At 46.0% G+C, this 24,977-nt stretch overlaps 1 protein-coding gene across 1 annotated transcript in view; it reads left to right on the top strand.

Moving 5' to 3' along the window:
- SLC24A3 (solute carrier family 24 member 3) overlaps positions 1 to 23,673 on the top strand; it is a gene marked incomplete at both ends in the record, with an annotated part of 99,422 nt that extends 75,749 nt beyond the window's left edge. The window contains 11 exons of the mRNA XM_084202951.1: positions 873 to 947; positions 4,191 to 4,216; positions 5,783 to 5,836; positions 7,193 to 7,338; positions 9,846 to 10,006; positions 10,559 to 10,835; positions 12,149 to 12,315; positions 13,156 to 13,270; positions 14,125 to 14,237; positions 22,508 to 22,573; positions 23,524 to 23,673. Coding sequence (XP_084059077.1) covers positions 873 to 947; positions 4,191 to 4,216; positions 5,783 to 5,836; positions 7,193 to 7,338; positions 9,846 to 10,006; positions 10,559 to 10,835; positions 12,149 to 12,315; positions 13,156 to 13,270; positions 14,125 to 14,237; positions 22,508 to 22,573; positions 23,524 to 23,673 — 1,350 coding nt within the window. The remainder of the gene's footprint in view (positions 1 to 872; positions 948 to 4,190; positions 4,217 to 5,782; positions 5,837 to 7,192; positions 7,339 to 9,845; positions 10,007 to 10,558; positions 10,836 to 12,148; positions 12,316 to 13,155; positions 13,271 to 14,124; positions 14,238 to 22,507; positions 22,574 to 23,523) is intronic.
- Between the last annotated feature and the right edge of the window lie 1,304 nt (positions 23,674 to 24,977).

Here is a 24,977-nt window from a genome sequence, read left to right as displayed (position 1 = left end):
AATGTATATGTTCAGATCCAAATCAGTGAAAATGAGCTGTCTCCCATCTTCCTCCTTCAGCTTTACACCTTCAAAAGATGTGATCCCGAGTGTTTGAAATGCACTCCAGAACTGGGAAATACAGATTTCAGGAGAAGCTTCTACTGAGGGGACTTCCTAGAGCTGCAAAAAATAGAATCATATTGAAGATATTACCTCCACATGACTGCTTTTAATATGTCCTTCTGAATACTATTAATGAAATTAAAGATTAACTCATTCACTGGTATTTTCTTCTGAGTTTGCAGACTCATGCAGCCTGCAGTGAGAATTCTTCCTCATTTCTGTGGCTTTGGAAGGTGACAAATGACATGAACTGCGCAGTGATCCCTTTTTATTCTCCATGGCATACAAATTCCTGGGTTTTGTTCGTAACACCCTGCTGGAGTGTTGACTTGAGTGTTTGTCCCAAAACCTGTGTAGATGGACACAGAGCTGTGGTAATGCATGTAGTAATGTAGTAAATCAGTGTGGTCGTGCTGGTAAAGCCTGAGCTTTACCTTCCTGTAAAGCAGCAGCCCTCACAGACTGTGTGGGGACACACAGCCCGACCTGGGGGACAGCTGAGTCCGCAGGTACTTCCCATGGGGCCGTTCCTGTCTCCTTGTAGCTCTTCCCCCAGCAGCCACAGAAAGTGTTTCCTGTCTTAAGCCTCTTCCTCGAGTTCCCAAGATGTGTGGGGACATCTCCCCAGGTGGCACCTGGGCACACTCTGCTGGTGTGGCAGTCGGGACAGCTCCCAGAGAGTGACAAGTGGCACCAGACACGCTCTGCTGGTGTGGCAGTCGTGCTGCAGAGCCTAGCTGACGCCCTGTCTTTGCCTGTTTCCCCAGGTTGTTGCGCTGTCGTCGTGGAGTCTCTTGAGAGATTCGATCTACTACACGCTGTCTGTTGTTGCACTCATCGTGGTAAGTTTGGGAAGGTTTTCCATCTGTGGGAGCCCATGTCTGCTGCCACCTCAGAAGGGGACCTGCCATGGCAGAGTAGTTGTGTAGCTGAGATCCCTGGCAGCCCTGCAGTGGTGGGTCAGTGCTCTCCTGGCCTTCGTGACTTCCTGAAATACACATCACTAACCTGTAAGGAGGCAGCACTTGTGCCCAGAGGAGAGAGATCCTGAACAGCTACTGCAAAACCTTCAGGTTAGTTTTTCCACACATAATAGGGGTGGGTTCAGTACATGCTGGCAGCAAGTCCTCAAACAAAATCTACACTTTCAGCAGTTCTTAGTCCCTATCCCGATTTTCATCAAGCTCAGAAAATGCTCCAAATCTCTCAGAGTTGGGCTATTCCATGAAAAAAATTTGCACAAGAGGTAAATAAAGACACAGCTATCATTTTAGCATTACCTTTGCAACCAATACTAGTCAGTGCCTGGAAATGTGCAACTGCTACCTGAAAATGCCATTTTTACATCTTCCCCCCACCGCCTCCCCACCCTAGTCTAGTAGCCTAGATTCCCTAAGACAGGAGGAGTGATTTTGAGAGGTTAACATCCATATGTCAGCAAGAAGGGGACTTCAGAGTCAGAAGAGGGTTGCTTGCAGTCTGGGTTGCTTTGGTTAGTGTGTTTCAGCAGCAGGTTTTGGTTTGTTTCCTGCTGCATAAGCCCGTGTTTCCAGATATACTGTGTAGGTGCAAAGGCCTCTATCTGCCTCATCCCAAACAGAGATCTTTCTCAAACTGTTTGTACTATTATTCCCCTTACTGCAAGGCTGGCCATTTTGTACCTGGTGAAAAATAACTTTTCTACATAATTACTAGCAATGAGCTGCAAAACAAAAAGCTTTTGTTTTGTTTTGACAGCTTGACAGTAACCTCTTAGAAGACACTTCAGTGCTTTGTATGCAGGGATAATTTTTCCATATGAGGGCATTGAGACTTCTCTGCAGCTGGAATAGAGTCATCAGTCTTGAAGAATTATATTGTTTGTAGAAGTTTGTTCTCATGGTGTTTTAAACAACAGCCTGTGGACGTGTGTTAAAAGTTGAACTCCACTGGTACCTTTACTAATCATAAATACACCTGAGGGGAAATAAATATATTCCTTCCAATGCTGAGATACAGCAGCTTTGAAGGGCTTGATACTGTGCTGGGTAAATCAATATGACTTTGTCTCTGTTTGCGCTAGAAAAGGAAGTGCAATGTTGTTGTAAGAAACAAAGCAGTATAAACTCACCTGTTTGCTGCTCCAGGCCATTTGATGAGAGAGTGAACTCTGAACCACAGAGGTTAGAAGTGGGTATAAACCACATTTACCGTACTTCATTCATCTTGATTCAGCACTATGATTTTTTTTAAACTTTATAATAATATTACGGTGCTACCTTGTCTTCTAGTAGAGTTTGGCAAAACTTACTCCTCCTGAAAGGAAAAAGATGCATGTGTGTCTTAACTTGAAGGGACATGGTCAGAGTTATTAGAGGCAAAATTGAGATGGGTGCTATTTTTAGTCACAGAAGTCAATGCACACGCTTTCACCTCCCATCACACCAAAACACTGTAACCTAAAACAGGCCCTGTCAGATTAGATCACAGTGGCTGGGAACTTTAATTTACAACGCTTTGTGGTCATGTTTTCTTCCAGTAACCCGTGTAACTCTTGCCTCGTGCCGGCTGTCACACAGGAGTTGCTATTTATGGCCGTATGGCCGAGGGGAAGTGTTCACTCTGCTTTCAGGGCCTCGTTCCTTTCCCCCCCTGCTTCCCTGGGGCACAGCCGTGGATCTGTAATCCCTGGCGCGGGCACGCATTTCCCTGCTGGTGCTTCGGGAGGGCTGAATGGACCACAGCCTGTCATGGGGCTGGGAGGGCTGCCTGTGCTTCCAGCCCCAGCCTCCCGAGGCACCGCGGGCCCCACTGCAGCCATCCCACCCTGCTGGAGCAGGACTGGAGGTGCCGGGAATGGCCGGGTGGCAGAGCAAGGGGAAGGGCCTGGGCATGGAGCAGGGCAGGCACGGCCCCTGTGAGCCTTCAGCCATGGCAGGCACGGCCCTGTGAGCTTTCAGCCACTGCCAGTGCGGGCCCTTCCCTCACTCCTTGCCATGGTGCTGCTGCTTCCTTCACAACCCTCGCCATGGCGCTGGTTCTTCCTTGACAGCTCTCACCTAGGTGTGGTCCTTCCTTCATGCCCCTTCACCATGGCTCTGATCCTTCCCTCACATACCTTCCCTCACCCTCCCCTCAGCACGGTGCTGATCCTTCCCTCACAACCCTCAGCGTGGTGCTTGTCTTTTCCTCACACCCCTTCATCACACCCCTCAGGACAGTGCTGGCCCTTCCCTCGTGGCCCTTCACCATGGCGCTGGTCCTTCCCTCACACCCCTTCCCTCACGCCCCTCAGCATGGCGCTGGTGCTTCCCTCACACCCCTCAGCATGGCGCTTGTCTTTTCCTCATACCCCTCAGGATGGTGCTGGTCCTTCCCTCATGGCCCTTCGCCATGGCTCTGGTCCTTCCCTCACACCCCTTCCCTCATGGCCCTTCGCCATGGCGCTGATCCTTCCCTCGCACCCCTTCCCTCTCACCCCTCAGCACGGCGCTGGTGCTTCCCTCACATCCCTTCCCTCTCACCCCTCAGCATGGCGCTGGCCCTTCCCTCAGGGAGGAGGTGCATTCCTTGCCGGAGGAGGCTGTGCAGCACTGTTGGGAAAGCCGCAGTGTCCATCACAGGTGTGCCACCGGGGCTGTCAGTAGCTGCAGTCAGCGGGGTGGAGGTCACCCTGAGCTGATGGGGACAGCAGCCTGGGCCCAGCAGGATGTGGCAGCAGCTCCAGAGCTTGCTGTGGATCTGCTGGTGGGTGCCTGGGTGTCCAGCTGGGAGCTGGCGGGGTGGAGGCCATGTCTGGTGAGGCAGCCGGGTGGGTCAGAGGGGTGCAGCCCTGTCTCTGGCTCACCACTGCTTTCCCTCTCACTGCTGCACCAGGACCCAGTGCCATTTGGGAAAGGGGTACCTGCCAGCCTTGACTAAGTATAAGAAACTAAGGGTTGAGAAGTTCAAAGGCTGGGCAGGAGGGCAGTGCCAAAATACACCCGAGCTTGATGCCATTGCCACGAGCCCTGGCTTGCTTTACTCTGTTCCCTGCCTCAGGTGATGCGCTGTTTTCAACTGTTGTTTTGTTTATAACATGCTATTTTTAAATCTTTTCTCCACAGTTTATTTATGATGAAAGAGTTTCCTGGTAAGTGAATCCCTTTTCTTTTCATTTTTTTTTCTGGTTATACCACAAAAGCTGCCATAATTAGTGTTTATGAGAAGGAGAAAGCTAAAACGTTCTGCAGGGCAGCTGTTTGCTGCTGTGTGAGAAACATTAACACAAGACAGGCCAGAGTAACTAATTTCTTGAGCTAGAGAAGAGAGCCCAGGATAATCAGAGTGTTCCTGCTACAGTGGCAGCAGTCAGTGCCCTCTGCATGCCCTGCACGTGTGTGACAGTATGCTCAGCAGAGCTGTGGGTATGCAAGAAGGAGCTACCCGAGCAGTTGGATTGTTTCATAATTTAGTGAATGGCCAGTTAAAAGAAATTTTAAAAAATCCCTATTAAAGTGTTAAAGAGCAGTGCAGTAGGTATGGTAGTGTAGGAGGGCTGCAGATACTTTTCAGTTGCCTTGGTCCCATGGTTTTGTTTCTGGCACATCCCAGAGGTGATGTGGTGACATCTGGAGGTGACAGTGGAGGTGACAGCGTTGGCTTTGGTGTCACTCCCAGCTGGTGTCATTTAGATTACAAGCACTAGGGAGCGTCAGGCTGGTTGGGCTGGTGTTTTCCCTCATTGCCTCTTGCCCATTTCAGAGGCAGATTTCAAACACCCATTCTTGGCAATGGCCCGGTTTTCTTTGTTGATTTTTTTGTGTGTGTGTTTTTTTTTTTTACTGAAATTCACTCGAAGGCCAGTTGTATTTAACTGTGGTTTAAAAAAAACCCAAAACACAACGCAGAAGCTGAGTGTTGAATCTTAAGAAGCAGGGAATGAGACATCGATATAGTTAGTGCAATATCTCAAGAACCTTGTGGAGAAAATGCTCCATGAGTTTAGCATAGAGTAGTTTGATAACGGATGATTTCCACAAGGACTAGCAGCTTGCCATGGGGAACTAAGCAGAATACAGCATTCTGGACAGTGGAAAAGATCACCTAGAAATGAGCTCTAAAAGCCATATTGTAATTTGTCTTCATACAAATTTCATTATTCCATTAGTTTGACACAGGAACAGCTGAGGGAAAAAACCTATCAGTATCTAATCAGCAGTTTGAACTGCTGCCTGCTGCATTCTCAGCACTCATGCACAGCAGTATCAGCTGAGCAGCTGCCCCTTGCTCAGGTTGTCTCAGCACAACTGGCTTTACAAAGCCCAGCATCCTGCTCTACACTCCTGCAGGCAGAGCAGACTGGCTGCTCCCCTCCCTTGGCCACATCCCATGGTCATTGTCCTTATGGAAATGTTGGTGGTCCTTGGGTATGCAATTTGCTCACTGAACTCCTGGGTTTTGTCACTTGTTCTTAGCTGAAGGTCAGTTCGGCCAAGTAAAAGCACAGAAGTCAAGAAAACAAAGGAGGCATCACGCATGGATGTGTGAGCCATTTCTTTGTGCGTCCCTTTCTTAATAGAGGAATGTTAAGGCAGCCCAGGAGGGTCAAGCCTTTCTGCATGCTTGTGGAGTGTCAGAAACACAGGGGAGTGGCTGAACAGGGGGAGTGCTGATGCCATGCCCTGCTTTGATGTGCTTGTGTTGCTCTTGTTTCCAGGTGGGAGTCCTTAGTCTTAGTGCTGATGTATGTCATCTACATCTTTATAATGAAGTAAGTCAAATGTGCCCTCAGCTTGTCTAATTTCTAAGCACCTTGCTCTCCTTGCCTCACCTAGCCCTTACAGCAACAAGAAGAAACAGCCTCCAGTTCTGCCAGAGGAGTTTTAGCTTGGCTATTAGGGAAAATTTCTTCACCAAAAGGGTTGTCAGGTGCAGGAACAGGCTGCCCAGGCCAGTGTTGGAATCACTATCCCTGAAGGGATTTAAAAGATGTGTAAATATGGTGCTTAGGGACATGGCTTAGCAGTGGGCTTGGCAGTGCTGAATTAACTTTGGACTGGATGATTGTGGAGGTTTTTTCCAACCTAAACTATCTTGTGAATCTGTGCTTTATGGATCTCGTCCTGTGCGAACTGACCAAGGCTAACAGCAAGCCTGTGGCAGAACAGAGACCTGAATCCATCCTCAAGTCCCACAGTCTCTTCTGACCTCACTTGAGCATCCCTACTTGGAAATAAGCAGGAGTGAGATTCCAGCCCACTTTTCATGGGTGTGAAGCTCTGGGCAGTTCTTGCTTGCCTGGAGATCTGTGATAAAACTACAGCACACTTGGCAGTGATTTTCTGAGCATCTGGCCTGTGTGACTTCTTCCACACAAGTTCTTGCTAGTAAAACTGGTCGGTTCTGCTGTTTTGTTCACCTCCTCCTGTCTTGTTTTCAAAAGCCAGTGGAAAGGAAACCCAGATTCAAACTGGAACATTCAACAAAACCTTCCAGCTGCCAAACACACCAGTGGTCTTGTCTCCACAAGTAAGACTAGAGATTTGTTTTGAAATGATGAGTAGAGTAATATTGTGAGAGCCATTCTCAGTGAGAACAGCAAAACACTCAGGCTGGCTGAAGGGAACACAAGTCAGAATTCATCTATTAATTAGAAATTTTGACATGGAGGGTAGCTTTTTACTCTTGGAACAATTAACTGACCAGTAAGGCAGTTGTAATGTTGCAATTTTTTTTTTCCCCACCCCTGCCAAAGCTGAGATGAATTTAGCATAAGGTGTTGTGTTTCTGGGTTGAGTCCTCCCAGTAAACTAATGCTGATACTCAGGTGTGATTGTGTGATAAAAAATATACTTGGGTGATGGCAAGCAAAGATTACTCATGATGCAGAATATTCATCACACCTAACACATAAACATGCATGTCATTTAAGATCCATGGCTTCTATCTTTCATAGCCTTCTAGGTCTAGAGAGATTGTGTGATGTACAATTTAGCTGGAGCTCTGGGATCCTCCTTAAATCCAGAGGAGTTTACTTCCCTTCCTTAGCTGTATTGCACAGGATACAAGGCTAGGAAAAGACTGTCAAGAATTAAAGGTACATCTTGAGTTTGTTTTGTTTGTGCAGGTACAACTCAACCATACATCACTTCTTTGAGAGGAAGACAAAAAACTCTGCAAATATGGTGAATGGTTTAGCAAGTAACACAGAGATGGATGACAACAGCAACTGTGATGCCACGGTGGTGTTACTAAAGAAAGGTAACTGTTCCAGTAAGTTACCCTGTCACTTGCATCATTCTGGGTGTTCTCTCCCTGCTCACACAGTGGGAACTGCTGCTCTTCTGTAAGACACGAAATAGTGGGGGTCAGGTGGTCCTTTTGGAGCCCCTCTCCCAGATGGGGGACATGGTGTGGTGATCCCAGCCACCACAGCCTGTACCGCTGGAGGTGGCTGAGGCCTCTTGTGGCTGATTCTTGCTGCTGGACAAGTTGCTTGGCTGCAAGGACTCCTTCAAGCCCAGGGGCTGCTTATCTAGCCTGTTACAGCCATTTTAATTCCTCCTGCGGGTGCTGTTCCTCTGCACTGAAGTTGCCCATTTACAGCATGTGCAGTTAAATTTAACTCCACTCCCAAGGGACATCAACTGGGCAAGAAAAAAGGCCCTGCTTAGACCAGTGTACACTTATCCCTAGTGAAGGAAGGGTGGGGACTCTGTGTGGGTCTGGGTACTGTGCTCTTACTACTCATGCTGGCTTTACCATGCACAACTTTTCCATGCAAGTAGTCTTTAAGAGTATTTCACTTTGGCTGAAATCTGTTCCAGTTTGACTTTAGACATGATCATGTATAAAAATGGTTGTATTTCTTCAGCTTAAAAAAAAATTCCCCATCCCATAGCTCAGCAGCAGTTGTTCAATGTCTGCATTTGCAAGGATGTCCTAAACTCTATTCACAGTGGATTTATTTTGTCTTTAAGACACTGCACATGCTTGTTGACTATCTGCTTGGGATGTATATGTACCTGTTCTCACGAATAATGCATCCCATTTTTCTGAGGCACTGGCTTAGCCTGAGAAGAAGCTCCATCTTGTCAAAATCAGTCCTGGTCTCTGACCACAGATGGGCTGCCTCTTTTGTTTAGCTGGTCTATCAAAAAGCCCCAACCAACCAGAAATAGGTCTCTTTTCCTGCAAATGGAGCTTGAGAGGCATAGTCTGTATACAGCAAGCAGTTAAGCATGAAATGTAGTGGGGCTTATTTGCAGCAGCAGACAAGTCTGCCAGCTCTCAGTTACAGGCCTGTTGCAGAGAGAAGGCTTTCACCAGTGCTGTGCTCTCTGATTTGGGGAAGCTGCTTTTTTGGGGATGGCTCCCTATTGCCTGGAGCTCTCCACAGCAGGACTATGTTGGCAATTCTGCACCAGGAAAGCTGGATTGGGAAAACCCAGTGAGCACAAACTCAGGCCTTGCACATCCAACTTTATCCAGTGGGATTTGGTTTAAATGTTCCTACAATGGGTTTTTTGCATACTCTGCTGATAACTTTTTGATTTGGACACTTGCGGTTACTCACACTGGCACAGGAAGGAAGATGAAAGGGTTGCTTCATCTTTCTGCAGATTGTTCCTGTATTTCCTGGGGACTGGGCCACGAGAGGCCTGGAGAGGCAAATGGTGCTGCTTTGTGTCCCAGCCAGGGGTACAGGGCCACCAACATACCTGTTGCAATGGGGTGCCTGGGGGTTTCAGACTTCTGAGGCCTTTTCTGAAACCATTTCTGAACAGAGGACCAAAAAGTCTGAAACAGAAAGATTTTTGTGTTTGGCAGTTTTTCCAGGTGCCATTCAACAAGTGCCAGTGTGGAAAAACTCACAAGGAAAAGCTGTGTGGTTGGTTTTTGTTGTTGGTTTGCATTTTAATTTTTTTAATATGGAGGAGCTCATATATTTACCCCATTCCATGGAAGTAGGCAAAAAATAGTAACACAAGGGCTGAGGAGAAAGTCTTCTGTAAGACTAACAGTGATGGTTAAAAATGGTAATGCCACAAAACATCTGCCAGTGTTTAACACTGGTTTTAATAAACCTGTGCAGAAGTATGTTGGATAAGGCCTCAGTTTTCCCTGCTGCCAAGTCCCAGTCCTGGCACAAAAGTCACAGCCCAAGGTGTCATCCAGGTGAAGGAAGGATGAACCCCAGAGGCAGTGGGCATCGGCACTGTGCTCCAGGTGAAGCACGATCCAGGGACCGGCCTCTGTCTCCCTGTCCCTTTGCTCCCATACTGTGGGTTGCTCTGGCACATGCAGGTGCTGCTGGATTTGGTGGCAATCCCCAGCCATGAGCTGCAAGCCCAGGGTGCAGGAATGTTCTTTTCATTTGTATTGGTACCTTGCAGGAGCACAGCAGTGGATGATGAGGACAGTATCCTCACAGAAGTGCAGGTTGCAACTGGAAGCAGCTGCCTTGGTGGGATAGCTGCTGTTGAAGCAGTGGTGTGCCCAATACAGGCCTGTGATGAAGTGTGCAGAGCAGATTTAGATCTCTGTAAGGAGCATGAGTGGTCATACTATGTTGACAATTTATTTAAAACCAGGAATATAAAGTGTGTAGAAGGCAGAAATTAAGGACAGATGAGGCCTGTTTTCAATGGTGTAGCTGAAGGAATGGTTCTTACAGAGACCTTCCGGAACCCATGGGTTCATTCTTCTTAGAGCCACATAGAGCAGAGGGAGAGACTGCTGGAAGAAGGCCTCAATTTGTTTTTGTTCCTTGGCTGCAGGAAATTTCCACCGTAAAGCCTCAGTGATCATGGTTGATGAGCTGCTCTCTGCCTACCCACACCAGCTTTCATTTTCCGAGGCTGGGCTCCGGATCATGATAACCAGCCATTTCCCTCCCAAAACACGTCTCTCCATGGCCAGCCGCATGTTAATCAATGAGGTGTGTCTTTTATCTCCCCCACCTGTCCTGCTCCTCCTGAATTTGCATTTTTCTGTAGCAGTGTTTAGCTTGAAATGCAACTCTAGTGTTTCTTCTGGATCCCTGATAGCGCTCTCTCAGATTTTATCCTTCTGACACTGACTTTGCTGAATGTCCCTTGCTTTCTGTGCCTGTGGAGATTTTAGCAGAGGTTGTTATGTAGCTGTTGTAGCTGTTACATGTCGCTGTTGCTCACAGGAGGTGCCCTCTGCATAGATCTGTTTAACAATATGGTTGTACCCTGAGACTGCACTTAGCGTGTCACTGGTCTTGGTGTACTCCTGGAGTCAGTTCCACAGCCACTGGACCTTGTAAAAGTTGTACATGTGAGATTTTTCTGGTGGTCTGCCAGCAAGCATCATGTTGTACCTGTTGAAAATAATTCTTTTTGCTTTTAAAGATAAATTTTTAAAGACTTCTACACACCTCTCTTTCTCTGTTCCTCCCTTTTGCTTAAAAACCCCTCAAATTAAAAAAAGTCATACTTTTCAGTAAGGCTGCCTTTATTTACAGAGACAGAGGCTGATCAACAGCAGGACTTACACCAACGGGGAGTCAGAAGTAGCAATCAAAATCCCCATCAAGCACGTGGTGGAGAACGGAACAGGCCCCAGCAACTCTGCCGAGCGCGGCGTGAACGGCACGCGGCGCGACGAGGACGCGGCCGAGGCCCGGAACGAGAACGAGAATGAGGATAACGAGAACAACGAGAACGACGAGGAAGAGGAAGATGATGATGACGACGACGACGATGACCATGAAGGGCCCTACACACCTTTTGACCTCCCCAGTAAGAAGCTCCTGTGGTTGTGTGGTGTTTGTTTGGGTATGCTGGATGTAGAGGTGAAAGCGTCTCTGAGAGCTTCCATCAGCTTTCACTTGGCAGTGAGGCTCGTGACCACATGTGAAAGAGATGGGGGACTAGGAAGCAGCAGGAACCTCTCAGGGTGCAGACTCACACATCTGCTGCAGCTCCTGTGTTGGCCCTGTGCTGCTGTTGCAGTAACAGGGGAGATGCAGCCATCTCCTCAGGTTGGGTTCTGTCCCCAAAACACGGCTCACCTCATGGAGAGAAGGATCTCTGCTCGCTGTAGAGGAAGCTGAGGGTAGCTGGGCTGTTGACAAGGAGCCTGAGTGAAGGTCAGAGTGAGGACCCACGTGTGCCTCAGGCTGCTGAGCACTGCACCTGCAGGATGACAATCTTCTTTTAGCCTAGTGCTTCTTACCATATCAAGGCTCTGGTCCTGGGGTGATCATAATGTATCCCTGTCCTGCCTTTGAGTCACAGTTGCCATAGGTGGCAAGATTGGCCGTGTTGCAGATGAGGTAGAACACTGTAGGGAGTGGTCCTGCCCTTTTGCAGGCAAGATACAATTTTGGGAACTCCTGTTTGGGTCTCACTCAAATAGCATTTTTGTAGTTTGAGTGAGGAAAAGAACTAAGCCTTAAAGAGAGTAGTTTAGATGTCCTATGGACTTCCGTAGTATGTGAAAGGCTGGACCTCTGGAGATCTCTGGTTCCAACCTCTGCTCAGAGCAGGTCCTCCTCCAAGCCTGTGTCTAGTTGAGTTTTATTATCTATGAAGATGGACATCCCACAGACTTTGAGTACCTGTTCCAATGTTTGACTGCTCCCCCCATCCCCCCACACACACTCCAGTAGGAAAAAAAGAGAAAATGCACAATTTAGTGTACCATCTGTTCTGAATTTCCCTTATTGGAAGTTGAGTCCATTGGCTTTTGTAATTCCCTTGTGCAAGGAATTTTGTAATTCCCTTGTGAAGGGCCTGCCTCCATCTTTTCTGTACCCTCCCTTTAGGTGATTGAAGGTGAATCAGATCTCTTTTTTGGACTTGCATTTTTTGTGGGTTTGGAAGAACTTGACTAGGGAGCACATGTGGTTACTTAAACTCTCAGGGAGCCCCTTCATACTCCTGTGCCTGTCTCTGCCTTCCTGTCTGCCATCACATCATCATTATCTCTGAACAAGGAATGGCATGTTGGCATAACAGGCTGAGGTGTCCCTGGCATTTTATTTGCACATGCTAACAAAATAATAGCATTCTGAAATGTGATTGTTTCCCTTTGTTTTGTTGTTTGGCAGCTGGCAAGATAGAAATGTTGAAGTGGGTTTTCACATGGCCCTTGAGTTTTGTCCTGTACTTCACAGTGCCCAACTGTAACAAGCCCCACTTGGAAAAATGGTTCATGGTCACCTTTGCTTCTTCTACCCTGTGGATTGCAGCTTTTTCTTACATGATGGTGTGGATGGTACGTACCAACTAACCCAGAAACCACTGGGAGAAGCAGCAGGAGGGGGTTTGGCAGTCTAGAGAAATGCATAGGAAGTTCTACCCACCTGAATTTTCAGGTGAGAAACCTTAGGTTTGCTTCTGTTTCTTTTGGACCAGTCCACACTCAGAGAAGAAAATTAGGGGCCAGTAGCCATGGCCTTTGAGCTTGATTTAGGGCTGGCATTTCATCCAGATTCTTTACCTTGGGCAACAATTACAGCTGCAGCAGTGGAATGTCTCCTAGTCCTGCAGGGTAGTGTGAGGGGTGCTGAGTGACAATCTGGCCACAGCAACTTTTCATTCTCTTGGAGCAAGCAAGCTCAAGAGACATGGAGTTGTGATTGATAACTCTTTGAACTTAGCATGAAAAATAGCATGACATTCAAATTCCTGCAGAACTAGAGCCATAGGGTGGTTTTGTGTCTGCTTAGCTAGTATTTGCATATAATAATGTTTACAAACCTCATCCAAGCTAGTATTTGTATGTAATAATGTTTACAGACTTCATCCAAGATCAGGAGACAGTTACCCAGGGTAGTGAGCCACCATGTAGTCTCTTTTCCAGGTTAGTATCAGGAAAACTGTGGTTGAAATGTATGGAACAACTAACCTGAGAGGGTACACAGCAGGTGAGTGCTATCCCCTGCCAGTTGATGAATATACCAGGAAAGCCTGTTGCTGCCTCTATTTAAAGGAAGTGTGAGTTTGCACTGAGAGATACCCTCTGTCTCACAGTATCTTGCAGATTTGGGCCAAGTTGGTGTCAGGTCTTAATTCATGTAAACAGCTTGACAGTTTTATTTCATACTCTCCTTAGGTGACAATCATTGGATACACACTGGGAATTCCAGACGTGATCATGGGCATCACTTTCTTGGCAGCAGGAACCAGCGTGCCAGACTGCATGGCCAGCCTTATCGTGGCCAGGCAAGGTGGGTTATTGCAGGGATGGCATCCTGCTGTGGAGCTGTGTCCTGTGACATTCTGCTCCTCCTCAGGTAGCACAGATGTTTCCTCAACAGGAGAATAGAGAGAGCTCTTTCCACAAGCCTGGAATTTAAAACAAGAACAAAGAGGGAAATAAGTTGTGCTGCTATTGCAAAGCAGTTAACAGGTTCTCAACAGAAGTGTGGAAAAAGTTTTGGCAGTATTGTCAACTTCAGGTCTTCCTCAATAATCACAGTAATTTTCTTAATTTGAATATCAGTGGTATAGAACTATTTAATGGCATAAGAATCTTTCAGGTCACCTTCCAGCTTTTCTTCACAGTCATAAGGACTGGAAGATATTACTGTTTTTAAAGAAAGCAGCTCCCCCTATTTGTGGCCCTTGCAGCAGGTGTGTAAAGAGGAAAAGCAAGTAGCCAATACTGCTTTGGGGAGCAAATCCAGTGGCTTGTCACTGAAATAAGCAGCTGCTGAAGAGACCATTCAAGGGCCTCTTGCAATTAATCCACTACAGAAGCTCATGTGTCATGCTCACAGTAAAGGGTCAAAAGTCCCCCTGAGCATGTCACCAGAGGACTGGGAGGTCACAGCCAGCACAGCAGGTCCCCTCAGCAGCAGAGGATTAGTGGAGGGGAATTCTCAGATGATCCTGGGAGGTGGATTAAGCCCCTTTAAGCCTGCTGGCCTTGTATGATGGAGGGCAAAGGGAAGGGAGGGAGTGAGGGGCATCTTCCACAAATCTTGGCCTTAATTGAGAGAAATTGCCTGGATGACCTCAGATTAAAACTGCAGGACTTTTCTGAGACATGTCTGAGTGTTTGTGGTTTCCATTCCTGCAGGTATGGGGGATATGGCCGTGTCCAACTCCATTGGAAGCAATGTTTTTGATATTTTAATTGGCCTAGGCCTTCCGTGGGCTTTGCAGACCCTAGCAGTGAATTATGGATCATACGTAAGTCCTGCATTTGTTCATGTCATTGCTACTTATTTATTATTTATTTATTTTTAATAAGCCAGATCTGTCTAGGAAAAAAGTCCAAACTTCTATGGATTTTATTTGAAAAAACAAGTAATTTTCTCTGTTACGATATGGGAGAAGTGGAAATTAATTGTCATTGGACATTTCCCATCCTTTTGAGGACAAGTACTTCCATTTCTTCCTTGAAGACAGAAGTCTGTGCTGAAGTAAGCTAGTTTACTAGAGTGTACTGGATGTTCATACTCTTGAATATATTCCAGGTAAGAATGACCCTGTTTTTAATAAGGCAGAGAGGATAAACACACAGGTGAAATATAAAATGTAAATGAGATCTGTAGGGCTTTTGCTAAGAAAAGTTCTGGCATTACTAAACTGTTAACACACTGCAAAGTGAAGGAAGCTGTTAAATAATTGGATGTTTCAGAGTGTGACCATCAGCAGGAAACTCTGCAGAGCTTTCCTGTTTAAGACAAAACTACCAAACACCATTGAACTTATCCTTTACTTCCCAAGTGATAAAAGAGCCAACCTCTGCCCCAGAGTTGCAGCAAGGTTCCTTTTGAGAAGTAAAAGCAGGATGCCACAGGGTTTTAGAGGGAAGTCACTGTGGCTATTGCTGTTACCTGGACACCACTCAGACAGCAGTGTAGGGCAGAGAAAAGAGTTTTCGTTACAGTCACTGAGTGAATGCAAAGTTAAAAGGCAGGAGAATGACAGAACTGCTGAGCTTGACAAGTACCTCTGGAGATTGTCTAGTCCCCAGCCCTCTGCTCAAAGCTGGGTCAGCTAGAGCAGAATGCTTAGGAGCTTGTCCTGTTGGGTGTTGAGTACCTCCAAGGATGGAGTCTGCACAGCCACTCTCAGCAGTCTGCTTTGTTTTTTAACCACTCTCAACAGTCAAAATCATTCTTGTATTATAATGGGATTTCTATATTTGAAATTGTGTGGTTCCTCTTGTCCTTTCAATGGATATCACTCAGAAGAGTCTGGCTGCACCTTCTCTGTATTCTCCCCTCAGGTATTTATGGACGTGGCTCAGATTCCCCTAAATCTTCTCTAGGCTGTGCAGTCACAGCTCTTTCAGCTTCTCTGTATGTCAGATGCTGCCATCCCTTAAATTGTCCTTGTGGTCCTTCACTGGACTTGTTCCAAGAACTCCATATCTTCCTTGTATTGAGGAGCCCAGAACTGGACCGAGCACTCCAGATGTGACCAGAGAAGGATCATCTTCCTCTCCCTCCTGGCAGCACTTCTCCTGATGTTGCCCAGGACACTCTTGATGCTCCATGTCCAGGGGTGCATTGTTGACTTCAGCTTGGTGTCCACCAGGATCAACAGGTCTTTCTTGGCCCAGCTGCTTTCCAGCTGGTCAGCCCCATGCTGATCTGTGGAGTTATTCCTTCCCAAGTGCAGGGCTTTTCATTTCCCACTGTGGATTTTAATGAGTTTGCTGCTTGCACATTTTTCCAGCCTGTCCAGCTCCCTCTGTATGGCAGCACAGTCCTCCAGAGCATGAGCCACCTTCCTTGGTTTTGTATGGGATGTGAACTTGCTGAGCCTGCTCTCTCCCCATCATCCAGTTCATTAAAAAAGCAGTCCTGGGGGTAAGGCCCTAGTGACTTACCCCAGCTGGGCTTGGAGCACAGTGCTTTGGCTGCTTATCAGGCCGTTCCACTGGCCACTTTTCTAGGCTGTTCTTCCTCTATTTGTCTCTGAGGATGTTTGAGATAATGCCAGAAGCCCTGCTAAAGTCAACATAAACAAATGTCTGTTGTGCTCCCCTCCCCCAGCTAGCCCCCCTCATCCTGCAAGGCTGTCAGGCAGGGTCAGTGGGATTTCCCCTCCATAAATTAACATGTCTGTCCTTTGTGTATTTAGAAGTGGTTCCCATGATCATGTGCTCTGTCATCTTCCCAGGGATCAAGGTCAGGCTGACCAGCCTTGAGCTCCTCACATCTTCCCTCTTCTTGGATATAGGGGTGCCACAAGGAAGCAGTGCTGTAGGAATAAAATCCCTTGCTTTAATGAGCAATTTATCTGTAGCTCATCTATATTTTTGTGGAAAAGGATGAAAACAAGTGGCTGAACAGAAGCAGCCAGCTTTCAGGGAGGCATAACAGTATCACTACTGTTTTGCATACCCAAGATGTCCATTGTACAGTGTGATCACATGGTTAGAAAAGGCAGTCTTGGAAACTGCCCCACAATTAGCAAGGGAGAGTTTCCTCGGTTTTCACTTGCTGTTCCTGGATTTCTCACCAAATTCTTGGGTAGTTGGACTTTAAAACAAAGCAAGCCCCCTTTCCCCACCCTCTAATTAGTAATTAATTTTTGAAGTATTACTACATTGCTAGCAAAGGCTGGCATTAGCTGGGTCAGGTGTACCTCAGTGACAGTGCCTAGAGCTCCACGATGCTGGTTGTTATTCCAGGAGTGTGGCATTGTCCCTGGCACCCAGGTCAGAGGGAGCAGCAGATGTGGAGCTCCAGTTCCTGAGGTCTGTCAGGCTGAGCCTTGGGCTGCTTGCCTGAGCAGGCCCTGCTAACTGCGCTGGAGTTTGTGGGCTCAGGCCAGCCTGGTTGTCCACTGAACATCAGCGGGAGTCAAAAGTACTAGGTGATTTCTGGGCTAATAGTACAGGATTTAGTACTGCTGCTGTGGGGTTTGGCAGGACCCAAACGTGTCTCTGTAGTATCTCCTCCAACAGGGGAACTCCTCAAAGCAGTCTTTGTAACTGGCTTCACATGGAACTGGGACATGTTTAAACAAGCTTACTCCGTGGGATAGTGTCTGAGTGGGGAAAAGGCAGCTTTGTGATCTTACAGAATGAGTCAGGAAAAGAGCAAGAGGGGGACCTGTCAGAGAGACAAATGGGCTTGCTGGAGTCACAGTAGGTGAATGTCAGAACTGGAAATAAGCTGTGAATCCCTGGAGACACCTCCTGGTGCTGGGTTGCTAAATCACATTTTGATTGAGTGCCTCTCTTCTGACTGCTGCTTCCCCAGCCCCATTGTCAGTTTATGCTTCAGCTTAGTATTTATTTTATTCTGCCTTCCTTATTACAGGAAGGGAGAGGAAAACCATCTTATGATTCTCAGGCTATATCTTGGAAGCATCTGTCTGGTCTGGAGAAGGAGGTTTTCCTTCCGTGTTCCTGCTTTAAATGAAACATCTTCCCCTAGGATGTGGTTACACTGCAACTGCTCACCCTTTGCCTTCAGCTCAAGTGTCAGTTCCAGAATTCCTGGCTTGGACCAATCCACTGACCCTTTTTCCATGTAAAGGCAGATCTATTCAGGATTAAACTTTCCACGTCAGATCCCTTCTGTTTTTACAATGCCCAGTCTTTAACCCAACCATATGTTCATTGTTTCAAGGGTCCTTGTTTCTGAACACTCAATGTCCAGGTACTAACTCTGCCTTCCTCTGCTTCCCACTGGAGCTTCCACCTCCACTCCTCACTTGGCCACCCTCTTGCAGCAGCTCTTGCCTTCTGTCATGTACACAGCTAATCTGGCAGGCCAGCAGGGCTTTTGGAGGAAAAGCAGCATCCCTCTGGACCTTGAGAGTCCTTTGATATATTCACCCTCTCCTCTCTTCCAGCACTGAGTCTTGGATGTGTTGCTGACTCTGTAATCCAGTAAGCATCCTTCCCCAGTGCACCTGGCATATGCAGAGTGGAAGGATGTTTGCTCCTCATCTTCCAGCCAGTTGCTTTCCTCTGGAATATTTTTTTTTTTGCATGTAAACCAGACATCATCCAGCAGTATTTCAGAGAACAGGGATTTTAGCCCAAGGATAAAGAGCCAGGTTGATTTGATCACATCAGCATTTGGGAGTATAATCATGTCAGTCCAATTTGCTCCTTTGCCTGGTAACTTCAGGCAGTTTCAGCAAAATTTGACAGTACATCAGAAGTGTGAGAGACCTGATATTCCTTCCATGCAAACAAGCAGCAGGAATAATGCAATCATATTTAGGCATCAGAGGATCCAGAGGGAAGCAAATGCTTGCAAAGCACAGATGGAGATGAGAAGCCTCACTGGTTTTGCTCCTCGCTGACCAGTTGATTTTCACTGGTTAAATTCCAAGGCAGTCTTTGTTAGGACAAAGCTGGCTCCCTGGCTTTGTGGCAGAGAGATTTTTGGGATGATTATGCTGGAATAGAGCAAAAGTGTCCCTGCCAATCCTCCTATCATTGCAGAAGTTCTCTCCAGCTATAGCTCCTGCACCTCCTGCATGATACTCTGAGGGGCCATGTGCAGCACTCCAGGTGTGTACCCTCTGCAAAATGAATTTTGTGATATGGTGCAAAGCAGGGACACTTAATTAGGAGTCTAAAAGCAGGTTTAAGAAGGAAATTCCATTTAAACGTGCAGCAATGCATCAGTGTTTGAAGTTCCAGTTTTCTTAGACTGCTGTCTCATGGCAAGACTTCAGGAATGTAGGATTTAGACTGAATTTCCACTGCTAGTCAGAGACACTGAAGGAGAAGGATACCCAGACATACAGAAGACCTACAGTTTTTTCAGCTGAGGGATTGGAAACAAAGCATAGCCCTTCTGAAATTCCTTGTTGGGGTAATTTCTGTCATATTAAGGCCCTGAAGCAAAACCAGTGTGGGTTTTGGCAATAGCTCCTTGTTTTCCCTTAAGCAGCTGCCAGAAAAGAACTTAAGAATAGAATAACTTTTATATCCATTGTTTTTCCTCTGCTGTTTGGCTTCAGCCTTGGTTACCACAGCAGCATGGGAATGGCTGGAGCTGGTGGCAGCCTCTTTGCATTTGCTGCACAAGCAGCAGGGAGGTGCCCCCCCCCCCCCCCCCCCCCCCCCTCAAACTCTGACAGAGGAGGCTGTGAATGTGCAAACCTTCTGTGCATGATCAGCCAGAACAGCATTCTTCTGCCTTGCTTCAGCCCCTACACACAAGCCAGTCCCCAAAGGGGAGTTTGGGAATATTGATTTTTCCTCCTTGAAGTATGAGGGAGTGCCTCTTCTGCAGTCTGTTTTCTCTTGGGGAAGAGGCATTTCCTATTCTTAAATGAACAGGGGACTGGACTTCTCCTTATACAATTAAAAGCACTCCAGCTGAGACTCATTTTCCAGTCTTTGCCAAAACCTGAAATTTTCTCCTCCCTTACTGTGAGTTTTGAATGTTTTGCTGCCCTTGTTTTCCCTGAACTTGCACATTTTCACATATCCCAAGGAAATGTATTCTATTGCCTCTTACAGGAAATGCCACTTGTCTCATGAGAGGGCTGCTTGACTATTTCTGCCCTAAATTGACAAATCAAGGACACATTTTTCTTAAGCTTTTATTTCAAATTTCAGGATCTTTGGGGCTTCTGTCCTCTTAATTAAAAGTCATGATAAGAAAGGGGGTAGGCTGGTGATTACCACAGGAGTGGAATCAGTTAAATCTGCATTTCCAGAGCTGTAGACTCATGGGAAATTTGTGAAACAGCAGCGGGTAGTCCAGAGTCAAATTCAGGAAAAGAAAGGGTTTGTCAGAAAGCTCATTTGGCTGAATTAGATACACATTACAGCTGGAATTTCTGGAAGAAAAAGTGCAACTGTTGGAGTAAAAAAATATTCCTGGTGAGCTCAAAGTGTGAAGAATTCCAGATGCTTCTACTGAGGCTTAGGAGGTGATGTATGCATGGCACCTCCCTGCCATGGAGCAGGTAGAAAAGGGATAGAAAAGGACAGAACCACATGTGAAAAGGGCTATAAAATGATTGAGAAGCAAGTAGGAAATAGCAGGAGGACAGCTGGAACAAGTGGACATTGATGTAAGCCTGCTCCTGTGAGGGGAGCTTGGTGCTCACACTGCAGAAGGGGTTGCCACATTTGCTTGGCCCACACAGGAACAGCATGATGTGTGTGGCTCTTACACTGGTAAAGCTGCTGTAAAGAATTAGCAAACATTTTCTGCTTTTGAGTTATCCCTAATGGCATCTTTTACTCCCCTAAATGACCTGCAAGGAAGAGCCTTGCAGATAGTCTGAAGAAAGCAGTTCCAAACATCTCATTTTTGAAGCACTGTCCTCAGCAAATTAGACACAGAGGCCTTTGGAATGCTCTGCTGGTTTTATGGAGCATGAAGTTGTGACTGAGAAGCAGTGTTAAGGTTAAATTTTTGTACTTTAGGTTAAATTCGGACATTTTCCATGGTAAAACAATTCCATCTTCTTCATTTGCTTCCTTTTCCTGTAGAACCCTTTCCAATTGATACATTTTATACTAACAGTTTTTAAAAATATTTGCACTAGTCAAACAAAATTCCTGACCAAAATCCAGAGAGGAATTTATTGTAAAATATTATCTCTTTCCTAGCCAGCTGCTGTTCATTTGGGATATAGCAGGGAAGGCAGCTTTAAATGTGTATTTTAGTTTCAGTACACAGAGTTTGTGTAGGGCTTTTTTGAACGTTATAATAATGGAAATGCAGGTTAACTGTTACATGTGGGCCATTCTGATGGGTGGAAGCAAGAGAGGAGTGGATGCACAGGAATGACTGAAGCCAAGTGGGCTGGTCCATCTCTGAAGTTTACATTAGCAGTGGGATCATGACATTTTTCATCTTCAGTTATGCAGACAGTCCCAAAATCAGTGTTCATGCCCTGAAGCAATCCAAATCCTCATTTGTTTGAGCAGTCTGATGAGAATAGTGTATTTAAGATGTAATGGCCATAGGGATGTAATGGTCCTGCTGTCCCTTACAGCACATTCATCCTAAAGAAATCCTCAGTACCTTTCAGACAAAGTGATCATCATGGTTGTAGCCTTTTTTATGGTGTCAACAATCAGTAGGGAAGGGAAGTGTGCCATTTGCGTGAGCTGGTATTTTAGCATGTGTAAAGGGAGCAGCACAGCTCAGGCAGCACGGATTGGCTCAGAGGATCCTGGGTGTGCAGAGAGCAGGGCAGGTGAGGGTTCCCAAATGTCAGGACTGATCATCCTTTCTGACTCTTCAGGTCAGACTCTCCCCTCAGTGGTCCCTGGGGAGTGAACCTAAATCATTACTCTGCATTTAGGAGCAATAGTGGGGTGAAAAGGATTTCCTGGCTGTGGTGCAAAATGATGCAAGGGTATCTGTATTCCTGCAATCTTAAAATTGTAGTGCTGCTTGACACATTAGCAACCCCCACTTCACTTGCAAATGGGATTCTTTACAACCTAACTGGAAGGATGGGAGCACTGAGAAGCCAACCTTTCCTACAAGGGTGTGCCCTCCACATAGTAGCTCCTGGAGAAGGGCCTTGAGAGACTCCACTGAGTGCTGCCCTGATGATGCTGCAGGCGATGCTGTTTGAGGTCATATAAAAATGGCCAAAAGGATAATCATTAAGTTCCCCAAGAGAGGGATGGGAAACCAAGGAGAAGTGTGATCCTAGCTGAGGAATGGGATTGGAGAGATGGCTTTACTCCCTGTAGCCTTTCTTTGTAACATTAGGTTTTATGTCTCAAAAAAATCACATTTTAAAAAGTATTTGGGCCTTAAAGATGCAGGTGACTTCCTTAGGTTAGGCTCAAAGCCTCTAAAAGTGGCAGTTTAATGGCTTCCCAGCTGTGTGGACCTGCATCTCAGTTCTTCTCTTGGACAGTGACTGTAACTGGGGCTCTGCCATGAAGACAGCTTGCACCAGAGCCTGGGATGTGCCTGCTACACAGCCCTGCAGGCAGGAAGTTGTCTCCTTGTCTGATCTGCCTCAGTGCTAAATCATGTCCAGCCTATGTTAGTGTGCCATGATGCATTAATACTGACAATTTTTCAGCACCTGAAGCTCTGGTTTTGAGATTACTGACTTGTTCCCTTCACCAAGAGGAGTAAGACTGGGGAAGAAATCAGGCACTTGTGTGTGTCCTTGTTTATTTTCCCCCACTGTGAAGCATTAATTGGTGACTGAATGCAAAGTTTCCTTTCCCCTGTTTGTTCTTACAGGACTCATGTAGGAGTTAGAAAATGTCATGGTATAATAATACAAGGGATGGCAAAGCTCACGTGGAAGTGGAACACTGTGAAATGTTGTCAGGTCCTAAGGATGCTCCTCTAATAACACTCCTTCTTTGGCAAAATAGGGAGCAGGCAAAGTTATCTGCCATGTAATGGTCTGACTTGGCATTTACAGCTTGCAAGCCACTGTTGAGCAGCTCAGCAGTTTAGGATTATGGAAACATAAGCAGAGAGGAATATTGTGTGAAATTGTGAGATGGTTTGATAAACTTCCTTCTTTTACAGATTCGGTTAAACAGCAGAGGACTTATATATTCTGTTGGTCTCCTGCTGGCATCAGTTTTTGTCACAGTATGTATATAGTCTTTTGTTCTTCTTTTCCAAAAGAGGGATTTTTATAGACATTTTCTTCACCTGCTCCTTTCTCACCTCCAGCTGAAATGGTGGTTGCAAAGTCTGTTGTTATGGGATAGAGTGCTCCCTGCTTGAAAAGCTTCCCAAGGCCTTGATTTGGCTCTTTGGAGGAGCTGTCACTCCCACAGGGTGACACTCCTGCCTGTGTGTTTTCCATGGGAGGAGCCTGGGAGAGCCATTAGTAATCATTAGGAATTTCTATGCTAGAGCTGAAGCAGGTCCCTTGATGAGACTTATTCTCTCCTGTGAGACAAGCAGACAAAATGCTGAGCAGGTTGCTTGGCCCTCTCTAGGATCCTTCTGAAATACAGAATAGTCCAGAAAAAACAGTGCCTGACAGTGTTTCTCTTGAAATCAGTACTTGGTGTTCCCTGACCTTACCCAGAATTGATAGAAGAGGAATGATGTGACATCTTCAAATCTTGAGATGGGAGAGGTGTCCTGTGCAATGCACACCAACACAATTCCCACATACACAAGACATTAATTTTTGGTGGGAGCAAACTATCCAAAGTCAAGCAGTCTTAGACCGTGTGGCTCTAGATTGAGATGCAGAGGAGCACATAAACCATTTTGAGTTAAAAAAAAAAAAGGAACCTGGCCTTTAAATCCATTTCTGATTGAATTCAGTGGGATTGTTCCTGCCAAAATTAAATACACTGCAGAAACCTAAGGTGAGGTGATGCAAGTCAGGGTGGCTTTTGTGACTGCTGCTCTGATTTACCTGAGCTGTGGTTTTCAGCTCACTTGGTGCAATTTGTGATTGCTTCCAACTAATCATCATCAGTAAGGGGACAGCCCTCTTTTGGCTCCTGTAGCTGAGGAGGGGATTTACCACTTTGTTCAAAATGTTCCTGCTGTGGTGGCTTACTCTGTGTTTATTGTAGGTTTTTGGTGTCCACATGAACAAATGGAAACTGGATAAGAAGCTAGGGTGTGTGTGCCTTTCCCTTTACGGCATCTTCCTGTGTTTCTCCATCATGACAGAATTCAATGTTTTCACTTTTGTGAACTTGCCAATGTGCAGAGATCACTAACCCAGGTGGCAGACTGTCGGGAGGAGCTTCCTTTTTACCTGTGCAATACAAGCCACGGCTGGCATTTCCTGGATGCAGTGCACCTCCAAGTCGTGACCTATATCCTGTTCACTGTTCATAGGACCCGTGGCCCCGTCTAGGTTTGCCCTCTCCCTGGCCCCCACAGCCTGGAACAATCCTTCATCGATGTGAAGAGCTTTTTCTCAACATCCATGTGATTTCCTTGCTCAGTTTTTGAACAGTGTGACTGAGACTCAAGATGAACTGGCTGCTAACTGGCGTTAAGCCAGTCAAAACTGGTCTGCTACAATTCCTTCTTTTTTTAAGTTATTTGATGGAAGACTAATTAATTTATGACTTAAGACTATTGCTACAATGCAGGAGAGGGTACGTCATATGGAGGTTGACTTTCAAGGAGAATCGTGGGAATTTTTTTTTTTGGTTGTGGGGAGTGTTTTTTGTTTTTGTTTGTTTTTAGCTTTTAGTTTCGGGTTTGCAGGTTTTTTTTGTTTGTTTGGGGGTGGGGGTGTTGCTTTTGTCTTTTTTTTTTACTTGCCAGAGATCAACGTCCTCTCTTGCATCTTCTCCTCCTGAGTGCTGGGTCTCCTGTAACAATCCAAAGGCCACAGGGCAGTGTAAAATGGAAATGCAATTCAAGGTACTCAGCATAAGAATGGATAAAAGAAGATTGTCAAGGAAAAAACTGATGACTTTTTACTATAAATAATTGACCTTGTACTGGTTTGTTAAAGAATGCAAGCTAAATGTGGATTCAAAGGGTAAACACTGCTACCATTTTACTATGAATGTTGGAGTTTTATTACTAGGGTGTTTGTTATTTCCAAGCAATAGTTTGATCTCTAGCCCAGAAGGGCTACCAAGGAGGTGTCCTGGTTTTTAATGGTCTGCGCATGGAAATGGAAGGTCAGAACTTTCTCTGCTTCATCAGATTTCTTGTTTTGGGGGGGGACTCAATAGTTCATGTCTTATTCGTTCTGAGAAGGACATAACATGTGAAAACTTTTCTGAATGAGTTACAGACACTGGTTTCTCTAAGAGGAAAGAGGCATATTTTGCACAGACATAGTTATTGAAGTCATAATTTGCCATTCTTTAAAGAATACACTGGACCTGGCCAGATATTTTTCATCTTAAGCAGTTGAACTTATCTGATAACAGATCATGTGGATTCATCACCTCTCCTTTTGGGAGGGAGGAAGACACAGACAGATGGCACATTTTAAAACGTGGAATATCGTCAATGCAGACTCACTCACAGATCTTAAGTTATTGTGAAAGTTTAG

The sequence above is a fragment of the Fringilla coelebs genome (genome assembly GCF_963513975.1).
Source record: "Fringilla coelebs genome assembly, chromosome: 3".
Classification (NCBI taxonomy): Eukaryota; Metazoa; Chordata; class Aves; order Passeriformes; family Fringillidae; genus Fringilla; species Fringilla coelebs.
Note: the sequence above shows the minus strand (reverse complement) of the source record. Positions and strands in the feature narration are given on the sequence as shown.